We start from the raw sequence: 12,053 nt of genomic DNA on the forward strand, positions 1-12,053 counted from the left end.
AAACTGTGTTCGCAGACACTTTCTGATGGATAGAAGAACGAGAGCGGCAGCTAGCTTTAGCCTACATTAGCTTATCTTGTTTCTGGGTACTTAGCATGTTAGGATAGGATTTATTCAGCGTTCTGAGCCAGACTGAACAAAAATGAGAGTAATTTTATCTCATATATGTAAAAGATTAATTTTAAGGCCTATATGTGTTCATTGGTAACAGTAAAATGCTACTAGAATCAGTTTTAAGAATGATGCAGTTGCTTCTCTCTATAACGTTCAGTCTTGTGAGCTCAAAGATTTCATAACAAGTGACCCAGGCTACAAAAATAGACCCATCTTGTAATAAAGTGTGAATATCCTTTCAGCAGCACTCTGCCTGGCCCCAGAGTAGCCTGACTGTTTTGGTTCACAAGCCATTTATATGAATAAATTAAATCTGTTTACCACTTCCCTGTGCCTTGACGGCTCAGCTGAGAGACTGTGTAAAGCTGCGAGGGTTCGTGATCCATTTGTTCTGCTGTGATGGTGGGATAAAGCTAATCATTGTCTACTCCTCTCCCCCTCAGACTGTTTTCATCCTGCGGAGCAGAGGCGCACGGCTCGTCTCCGTTACATTAACAGGCTAGAAAACTCTCTTTGAAGATGCAGGGTCGGGGTTTTTTTGGAGTCTGAAATGATGTTTAGATTCCAAACTGTGCGATTGTGACAGTTCAAAAAGCAATCTTCTCTTACTTACTGAGATAATGTTCTGCTTTAGTGTCTCCATTCAACACTGTTTAGCATCTTCCAGTGGCACAGATTTGTCATCGAATTAAATCCGCGGCTCTTTTCAAGGTACACTTATGTAACATGATCACGTAATGAGACAAACGCGGACCTAGCCTGATGGGAGACAATCCTGTCCTCAGCGGGGGTGCTGCGCGGAAACAAAGCTTCAAAAGTGGTGGTACGAAGGGGAAGAAAAACATTGTTTTACCCCTCGAGGTGGGCTGATAGCGCTGTGAAAAGCCCATTTGAAGTGGTAGGCCTCATCTGTCAGTGGGCAATGGAGGAGGCAGCCATGCAGAAGCCCCCTGATTATAAAGAGATAATTTCATCCAATCCTCCGGTGGTGCTCCATCACCTTGCCGCCATCCTCCACTGCCTTTCATATTTGTTCCCGGCCTGCATCTCCTCACCCGTTTCGTTTTATTACAGCTCCCACTCAATACATATATTTTAGCTCCCCTTTGAATAGGAAAAAGGAGCGGGTCCCCCTCCTCCTCTCCTCCCCTCCTCTTATGTGTCTTTTGTTGTGCAGGAATCTACAGCACTCAACTTGTTGTGTAACGCCTGCCTGGTAATTTAGTAAATTAAGCTCGAGTAACGCATGTATCAGCACTGTTTTCTTCCTGGATTTCCGTGGGTAACTAGCTGAATCAAGGCAAAGTTCACATTAGGTAATGGTGCAGGGAAAATAATAAACGATAACATCTGCAAGATAAAAAAGAAGCATGTAAATAGCGGGGAGGGCTCATAATTGCATCTGTTGTCCTATCTCCCCAGCATCGCTGGTTTAATCTTTAATTTGGCTCTTGTTAGTCATTAAAGATATAACAAAGGGCGAGTGTTTAATTAGAAGAGTGAATATCTGAAAATTAAATTACTCCCCATCACTGTCATGTCACATCTAGGGAGGCAAATAAATGTTGAAGTTATGGCAGAGCAAGGAGGTCAGAAGTATCATCATATACGAGGTGTGCTAACAGAAAAAAAGCCAGAGTGGCGAATGGCAGCTTCACTTTAACTCACTGTAAGAGAGAAAGAGGGAGAGTGAAGGGAAGGGCAGGAGGGAGAGAGAGAGCGAGAGCAGGTCGACTCGCTCATCAATAACCACAAGGTCAGACAGGCAGTGGCGGGCTGAGTGGGCCCTGTTAGGAAGCAGCAGCTGAGGATTTGTAGAGCTTGTAAAGGCTTAAAGCAACACCGCTCCGCCTTCTTTGTGCCACTCGCCAGGCCTTTGAAGGGCCAGGGAGACACCTGCTGGTGGCTGAGGGACACAGAGCATTCACAGGCTGGGACGCTCTCTGTATGGGAGAGAGAGAGGGGAGTGATGGGAGGGTTATAGCATCAAACAGCAGAGGGATGTAAAGAGAGTCAGTGTATATGAATACTGTATGATTCCTCTGGGTGACATTCAGGAGGTCTTTATTTAGAACACTGAGGATGAGAAGAACTATATCTGCTCTGTAGATGTTATTTACCAATGTTTGGAATTATTAAATGTCCTTTTTAGCCTTTTTTATTATTATTGTTTTGGAAAGAATTAAGTGAATTCTCCATTTGTTTTACCTGTGTTTGTTGCTGGTTTGTTTTTCGTACAGTTTTACCCCATCAAAGTTGCAGGGCTCATTAGTTTAGCACATGTTTTAGGCTTTTTATACATGTTTAGTCAACACTTGTATTAATCACACTATTAGAAATTGCCTTGAAGCATCTAGCACATTAAAAACCTAAAGCACAGCCACATACGGATAACATGTAAGAGTTGAAATGGGATATAACTTGAAAAAAAACAACCTTAATGACATAATTCAATGACCTGCTCTAATTGCAGGATGAGAAATAAAGTATAATATTGGATATGTCAAGAGATGTACCACCCTAACCTTAAACCTGACATACCAGTGCCTTGGGGATCAGCTCTGTAAACCCTTTAATCAAAATATTCAAGTTTTCAAGATTCTAATTGGCTGTAAATTTCATGGGGCTTTTATTAACCGTCCTTTTTTATGAACTTTTTTTTGGTAGTTTTTAATAATACTGGTTTGGCTGTATCTTGGCCAGTTGGTCAGTTGTTCCATATACATTTCTGAAAATATTCAAGCAAATTCCCCAGATTTTCAAAGCACATTTCACCCTAAAATACATTCCCCAAAGTAACATAAAAATGATGGAAAATTCCCTGAAATTTCCCTGAAAATTTCAAAGGACACAATCCCAAAATTTCTCATTAAATCCCAGAAAAATTTGATAAATTTCCATGAAAATACCCAAATATTGCAATGCAAATTCCCTCCGAAAACCAAATTTTCACAATTTCCATGAAAGTGCCTGAAAATTGTAAAACAAATTCCAACAAAGGTCATAACCAGTATCTCTCAACCATTTTCCTTGGTCCCCCTACTGAACCACTGCCGTCTAAAATCAACATAAATTTGAATTGTTTCACTGATAAAACCCTAAAAAAAGGCTTATGCATGCTTTTCTTACCAATAGACCTTTGTATAAAGTACATAATAACTGCTTTATCATGGTTTATCCAATATTTGCACATCTAATTTTGGCAGGCTCATAGTAGACAAAGCCTTGTGCCCCTTGCGCTCTTTAGTGCACAAAAAATTACAAATAAATTTTAGAAACTTCAATGACAATACAACCCCCACCCCCCCCAAAAAACCCAACAAATTCCCAAACACCCAAGTTCCCAAATGCCAAGTAAAAAATACCCCCCCCCCCCAACAACAACAACAACACAACAACCCCTAAAAATTTGATAGCAAAATATCCCAACATTTCATCAAATTAATTAAACTTAAATGGAAATTCTGGACAATTATCTTAAAAACATAATTGCAAAAATAATTCCTATGTTGTAGGAAAGCCAAAATATAATGTCCTCATATGTACATCCAGGGTCTGCAGTTGCAAGGATTCTGAATAAACGTGATCAAAAAGGATAAAATATATAACGGTGTGATGGATTAACATGAGGCAGATGAAGTACTTTAAATTTAAAATGGAGGAAAGATTTGTTTTAGTTGCACACAGGTTAGGAAGATGTTCAGTGATGAATTGATTAAGTTGAATCTAATCTGATGGGGCCTGATTTTCACAATCAAGGCATCTATCATGTAGTCATAATGATACGTCTATAAAAAGGGTTATCTAAATTCATTTTCATATGCCAGCTTACTAGTCTTCAATACACCACAATTAGAAAGTTTATAAAAACATAATTAGATATAAAACTTTCCTAGCCAAAACCCTCTGCCACTAAGGTGTTAAACTACAGTACTGAGCCGCTCTTATGTCTTGATAGTCTGTCCTCTCGCATCTTCAAAACAAATTTTCCATCTGCAAAAAGGCCGAGTGAAAAAACCTCCTCCGATGTCTCTTTTTTTCTTTATGAGCTTTCTAATTTATGGAGAGGAATGCACTCGTGTGCCCTTCTCTCCTCTCAAGTACAGGCATGAGCAGCTCTGTTAGGTAGCATAAAAGCTCTTTAGCTGTCTAGTGGAGTAGATTACTGGCCCTGCCGTTAAATCCAGCTGGAGACCCCTAAGTGAGCATTATCAGTGTGGTGCAGCATACTGCCTCCTCTCTCTCTTTCTGTCATCTCACCGCTATTTTGTGCAGAGAAATTTCTCTCACGGTGTGATGGTAATGGAGAAAGATGAAGTTGGGAAGGGTGGGGGGGGTGAGTGAGACAATTCAGCTGCTGAAGCATCGGCGACAGATTGAGACAGGGTGAGATAAAGGGGGCGTTAAGGTGGGAGAGAACTGTTAAAAAGGTGGAGGAAACTCCCATACGTGATTATTAACTCACCCTTTACTTGCACGGATACGTCACTGTGATCTACAGCTGACAACCAGCGTGGTATTTATTTGACGCCACATTAAATCAAACCCCCACAGGCAGAATTGATAACCTTTAATGCAGCTTGTAATATGTTTTAACTTGTGATAATGTTACATAGCATGTCAGATCAGCGCTCTATTGTTTGCCTAATGTGAAAAATTATTCCTCTGGAAAAGAGAGAGGGGGAGAGGTTTTCCATAAGTGGCTGCTCCAAAATCAATAGTGCGCTGTAAGGGGTTTTGTTAGAGGAACTCTTATGTAGTGAAGGGGAGAAGGGGGAGGACGAGGGAGAATAAAATGTAGAGCATGTCTGGGCCCAGGGTACACGTAATTGTTAACCAAAGATTACATAATGGCAAAGTAATGTAAACAAAGAACCACATGCCAAGAAAATATTCTCACAGGCCGGCTGGAGGAGGATGGAGGGGCTTCGTGCAGTTTCTCTGACTCACTCTTTATTGAGTGAATGTGTGTTCCTTTTCACCTCGAGGTGCTTCCAGCATGGTCAGGACATCCTCTTTTAAGTCATCCAGGGCATCCGCCAGGGCTTGTTGAGGGTGTCACAGCTATACAGAGCGATGTCATCCTCTGGGCTCTCTGAGGTGCTTGTCACCTGCCAAATCAATATCCCCTCCGCTCACAGCCACACACGCTAACATACATAAACCGCAGTATCCCGGTGGTGATGGGATTGGCAGCTTCCCTGAGAAGAGGTGAGTGTTAACACATGTCTGTGTTTGTGTTGCAGAGCGCTGCAGTTTCATGGCTGGCAGGTAGAGGCCGAAGAGGGACAATCAACATGAACTCGATTCCGTCGATGGACAGACACATACAGCAGACCAATGACCGTCTGCAGTGTATCAAACAGGTGAGTCCTGGCAGCTGTCCTAGCATTTATGAGAGCTTGACACATGAGTTACATAAATTAGATTTAAGCCCCAGTTACGCATGGCACAGCTGGACTGATGGAGTTTTATAGCCTTATTCTGAGTATTTCTGACCTTTTCTGACATTTGGATTCTCATTCTTCTACACAAATGAAAACACAATTTAAGAACGTAGCTTGGCATTTTCTTGCTGACATAAATAGGGATGTCCCTGAAAAAGAGGTCTGGAAAGAAACATATGTTGGTCCAAAACCTGTATGTGCCTCTCAGTGTTACTATTGCCTTCTCAGACGCCATACCATGGGCTGTAATACACCCCCACACCATCACAGCTGCTGACTTTTGAACTTTGAGTTGATAACAATCTGGATGGTCCTTTTCCTCTTTAGCCTAGAGAACTCAACTGCCATTATTTCCAAAAACAATGTGAAATGTTGACTCGTCAGACCACAGCACACTTTGAGCTCAGGCCTGAGAAATCAACAGTGCTTCTGGATGTTTTTGGTTAACAGCTTTCATTTTGCATGCTAGAGTCTTAACTTTGATGAAATCCAGTACATAATGAAACTGAGTGATTTTGTATGATGTGACACAGTGCGAGACACCACAATACAAAATGATCCAATGCATGACAAAGCAACATGATATGAAATGATACAGTACAATACAAAATAGCATAGGAGGAAAGGACGGTCCGTGAAATGATATGATAAAATAATACATCAGGATATGAAGAAATAAAAATAATACAATACCATATGGACCAATGCAAATGAAAAACCAAGCCAACAGAAGTTGATTCAAACTGATTTGAGATGATTGGGAACAAAAAACTTAAAATGATATAATGCAGTATGATCCAATGAGTTACAGTGCCTTACAGTATGAAAAAGAAAGTACCATGTAAATGGATATGAGACAAAATTATTTCACATGTAGCAAAATTTTAATGATACAGTGCGTTACGATACAATATGATATGGAACAAAAAGGGTACAATACTAAACAATACAATCCAACACGATACAATAAGATACAAGACAAAAAGATATGAATATGAATAAAATATGAATACGAAACAATATTATACAATACCATAAAAGAGGATGGAATAGGAAACAATGTGATAGGAATTGATACAGTACATCACAAAACATAATCTAACAACACGATACAATATGATACACTAGAATACCAAGTGATACATTACAATACAAAACAATACAAAACAGTAAATGAAACAATGCAATACAATACGAAAAGATACAGTACAATATGATGCAATTCAATACAAACTGATATGATTTGATATTGTATAATACAATGTAATATAGTAAAATATTAAATAATACAAAACAATACATTAGGATATGGTACGATAAGATACAATACAAAAAGATACAATACAGTATGAAAGGACACCATTGATACAGTATGATCAATGAAACAATGCAATAAGAAATAATATGATACAGTACAAAACATGGTGATATGTAAAGAAACGATAAAATCTTATACAATATTACACAAAATGATAAAACACAATACAGTAAGATACAGTATGAAACACCGCAATGTGATACAATATAATGCAATACATACTGATATGATTTGATATCATATGATACAATGTAATATAATACATATGGAACGATACAATACAGTAACGTATGATAAGATACCATGCAATACATTTAGAAAAGATATGATATGAAACAATACAATACAAAATGACACAGTACAATACAGTATTAAAAGATACAATACAGCACAAATCGATACAATACAATACAAAATTATAAGATGTGATACAATCTGATATGATACCATACAAAAAAACAATACAGTATAAATATGTAATCGATGCAATATGATCAAAAAGATACAATGTGAAACAATGCAAAAAAAAAAAATGACAATACAATATTACACAAAACGATAAAAGGCAATACAATAAGTTAAAGTTTGAAATGATGCAATATGGTACAATGCAATGCAAAACGATAACATAAGATACAATAAGATACAATATGAAAAGATAAAATATGGCACAATGCAATGTGTCATATTTTATTAATGCAATGCAATACAAAAGGCTCTAAAGATTCAATGTGATATGAAAAGATCTGAAATAATACAATACGAATTGATAAGAAAAGATACAATAGGAAACGATACATTATGAAACAATGTGAAACAACACAATAGAAAAAGATGCAATATGATATAATACAGTAAGATGTATTATTTGATACAATATGACAGGAAAAGATACAAAAGTATACAGTTAAATGCAAAACCATACACACGATATGAAACAATATAATATGATAAGAAAGGATACAATAGGAAAGGATATGATACAATACAATTTAAAAGGATACAATACAAGTAGATATGAGACGATTCGATTTTTGGTCCCATTAAGGCAGTTTGTCTTTGCTTAAAGGGTTGCAGCCATGATGTACTGGCAAATAAACAACAACAAACAGAGCAGACGTAGAAGCACCAATAAAAAACACAAACATTAAATAGATTATGGCCCATTACTCACACTGTAATGAGTGAAACACAAGTAATTAGTGATGGTGATTAGTACTGAGGTTTTATTTAAATACATTTAAAGCAGCTGTATTTCTCTTGCAGTTCTCTAAAAGTAGAAAACTCCAGCTCTGTGTCCAGAATGTGCCAGAGTCCCCCTGTTTGGCCCCATAAAGTGACGAATCTGTGAGGTCTTTTTATCAGTACTGTGGTGTGACTCAGGTTACTGACTGGGGTCAAAGAGCGGAGGCTCCCCCCTCTCGCTCCGTCATCACCCTTCTTTCTCCCTCCACCACTGCTGACTCCCAGCGAGTCCTTTTGTTCTGCTGTGAGCGGCATTTACTGCGGGACCAATCTCTGGCAGAGTTAAACAGACATGGTTGCGTAACCCCGGGCTACAGGGCGCTCTGCCTTTGATCTCTTCTCTTAACTGACGGCCCGTTTTGTTTTTGGAGGTCCAGATCCTAAAGAAGAGTGCTTCTTAGGGCCTTTGGGAACAATGTATGGGGTTTGCACTTAAACGCAAGTGTGGACGTGGCAAATTGTTTTTATACCCTCGGCAGGGAGTTCCCAGCGATTACTGAGAGGGAGAGACAAGGTGAGGCGGAAAGCAAGACAGGGCGAGTGTTTAGGGAGCAAACAGAGAAGAGACAGCCTTTGATGTTCTTAAGTAATAAGTAAGAGAGACGTAAACACTCTCTGTTTTCAGTCTGGTTGCTGCCTTCACAGCAGGACATTAAATATTCAATATCTACGCCTCCTTTGGTTGTACGGGAGGTGAAATTGGATTCCAGTAACGCTCTGTCTCACTAATAGCTGATGAATTATTCTGTAAAGGAAGTTCTCAGATCAAGAAAAGGGCTTTTAAACAAAGTGTAAACAATTCAAATGTCGGGGGTTAAATGTTTTAACCCCGCAAGGCAAAAATTTAAACAAACACGTCCCAATGTTAGCGGTCGGGTGGAAGCAGCACATGGGTAAACATGCCAATTAGAGGGATCCATGGCATACAAGGAGGCCTCCAGTCCATCTAATAAATGGTTAAGCACCGGGTCATTTCAAACCAACCAGTAAGAGCCAGCACCCTGCTAATAGAGGCAGCTTTGTGCCGCAGACAATCAGGGTTTGGAAGGCCCCGCATAATAAATACCATTTATGTCCTGCCAATTAGACTAGCAGTGAGCCCATTCAGCCAGCCGTCTATTCTCCTCCCCGCACACAAAGATGATCATCAGGGGAGATCAGAACAATTAACTCACTATCTTCTCCCCCCTGCTCCCCATTGTCCAATATCCAAGCCATTAAAATAATTAAGGAAATATTGTAAACCAATCCAGCTGTTTGCTTTAATTGAAAGTGTGCACAGGCTGAAATTTGGCATCGACGGACCTGGAGCAGGAATATAAATGAAGCCTCCTTCCATTGTGTTTGTTGTTTTCTGGAAGATGTGACATGTCTGTCTGAATACTTGCAGCCAGAGCAGCGGACAGGGGAACAAATTGATTTTGTTGCTCAAATGATAAATTACTGCAGAGCGCGAAGATAAAGCAGAGGAAATTGGAATCTGTCAGCCTGATTGAATCATGGGCTGAAAGTTAAATCTGGAATCATTTAGCCGGTCATTTAAAATTACTGTCTTATTGTAAAATTACAGAAATCTGATTTATAAACAACTTTTATCTATCATCTTTAAAATCATGATTATAGTTTACCTTGAATAAATATTTGAATCATTTTGATAGTTACAGGTCAAGGACGAGAGTAACTATGGACGCCCTAATTACATTATGTTGTACTCTGTCTTTCTATGATTCTGTACAATTTTTGTTGTGTTCTCGATTTTGACTTGGTTTTTCAAGATGATGGTTTTCCATGGTAATGAGTGTTGGATAATGTTTGATTTTACTACTGTGCAGAACTTTTAAGCATGTTCTGGCCAAAAATTAAAGCTGAAGTAAGGCGTGTAATGGCAAGTAAGCTCACCTGAGGGAGCCTGAGGATTGACACAACCCTGGTTATGCTCTGGATGTCCTTGCATGCTAAAGAGGCATGGGAAAATAATCTGTTGAAAGAATCACAAAGTCCACCTGTAGGATGGTGGAAAGGTGGGTGTGGCAAGTAAGTATGGTCTTGGCTACCATTCAGGCAGGTAGAAGGGTTGCCACGAGCCCCTGGTCATGCTGTGGTTGTCCCAAGGTCGGTGAAAGGGCCCTCCAGCCCTACGTTGTGGCACATCGAGCCCGTGATGAATCCTTAGTGCCCTACATGCCTAAAACTTATGCACATAACATGTCCATTTAGGGCTTCCATAAGTAGTACCTTCACTATGACAATCCATCTCTTCTTTACTATCACTATAAGCTTCAGAACTGTGTGGTTTTGTTGCTACCTATAGTCCAATCAATATTAGTAATTTCCCAGAGACATCAATATTGATTTAATTAATGGAGGTAAAGTTCACCCAATATTTGATATCTCAGCTGGCAAACAGTCACTCCAGGATTTCACAGGCTTTTTTTGTAATGGTTGCCATTAAAAATATTAGATTTTACTTAAAGTTAGGGCATTTTTCTTTAAATATCACTGCTTCTTAAAATAGTTTTAGTTCTCTATGGTGGCTTATCATAAAAAGCACTAGATTACAATAATTTGTAATCAGAAATCATTTATTTACATACAAATTTCCAGTTTTGATATTCAAAGAAAACTGATCTTTAGTGAAAACCTGCGTTTTAAGTACTTAGATGAAGTGATTTGTCAAACTTGCATGGATCTCCTTTGTAGAGATTGGTTTAATTTGTATTAAAGGAACAAGCTGCACCGCTTCCCCTCCTTCCCATCTCCCCTCTTCAATAGAGCACAACTGTTGGTAGGACTGATCCCAATTCAGATATGCAGCCCAAAGATGATTCAGTTCCTATTTCATTTAAGAATTTAAGGATGCAGATGGCCTTCTGGTAAGTTCAGCCTAATGTGTGCAGGCAGCCAAGGTTTAAGTCCACCCCTGTGGCTCCTTTCCCATGTATCTTTCCCCACTCTCTTATCACTGTTTACTACTCTATCTCCTGGCCACCACCATAAAAAAGACATAAAAGGCTGTGCTAACAGTTGGAGAGGGAGGGACACATGTCTTATTAGTGTGAACTCAGAGCTGAGAACAACAAACCCAAAGGGAGATTGACTTCACTCTTTTATAAGAAGTCATTACTAAATAATATAAGTAGTACAGATGCATTTGATATCAGGTGTATGAAATGTTGCCCAGTATCCCTTTAATAGTTGAAACTGCAGCTTAACAACTACCCAGAGGAGGCTGTGTAAGGTCAAAATTGTAGCTACAATAAATGCAGATCTTTTATATGCAGTTTTAAGACTTCTTTCTATAATATAAAACTTTTTCAAAAAATGTGAACTAACAATAGAGTGTGCATTAACCACTACCTGTTACATTGTCAGCTCCTCTAGTTTGGCTGTAGACAGTAGATGTGCTATACTTTTCACCAAAGTTTATATTAGTGATATTCCAAGGCAGCGATTCTCTTATTCGACTACGAGGCTTTTAAATAGCGTTTGAATGACCAGACCAAAGTGAGAAAAAATGCTCAGAAATCAGTCAAATTTATCACATCAGTAAGTATATGATGTGAGGCTGGTATACTGAGTAGAGTTTGGCTAAAGTTAGCAGTTAGCATAGCTAGCATTCATTCCTCTGTGCAGATATATATTGTGCTTAATGTTGTCACTCATCACTTCAGTTGAGTATACCCTACATACAACTTTATTCGCTTTTTCTAGTTTAAGAAAAACTGCTTTACGACACTGTCCCTGACATGCTAACCACTTAGCTTCTCATGTTAACATCTGGCGAAGAGCCATTGGAAAGATCTTACAGAGAAGGAGAGGTCATTAGTTGAAGCTACCAGTGGCGGGGGCGTCATTACATCATAAAAAATTATAGATTATTAGTTTAACTAACTTGTTATTCTTGCACTGGAAATTTTGATATTCGCATT

The 12,053-nt window shown here is 38.9% G+C and overlaps 1 protein-coding gene across 4 annotated transcripts in view; it reads left to right on the top strand.

Moving 5' to 3' along the window:
- LOC121528260 (zinc finger MIZ domain-containing protein 1-like) overlaps positions 1 to 12,053 on the top strand; it is a 189,769-nt gene that overhangs the window by 120,683 nt on the left and 57,033 nt on the right. For all 4 annotated transcript variants that reach the window (XM_041815595.1, XM_041815594.1, XM_041815597.1 and 1 more), the window contains exon 5: positions 5,361 to 5,480. In XM_041815595.1, coding sequence (XP_041671529.1) covers positions 5,412 to 5,480 — 69 coding nt within the window. In that variant the 5' untranslated portion in view covers positions 5,361 to 5,411. The remainder of the gene's footprint in view (positions 1 to 5,360; positions 5,481 to 12,053) is intronic.

The sequence above is a fragment of the Cheilinus undulatus genome, linkage group 20 (assembly GCF_018320785.1).
Source record: "Cheilinus undulatus linkage group 20, ASM1832078v1, whole genome shotgun sequence".
In the NCBI taxonomy this organism is placed as follows: Eukaryota; Metazoa; Chordata; class Actinopteri; order Labriformes; family Labridae; genus Cheilinus; species Cheilinus undulatus.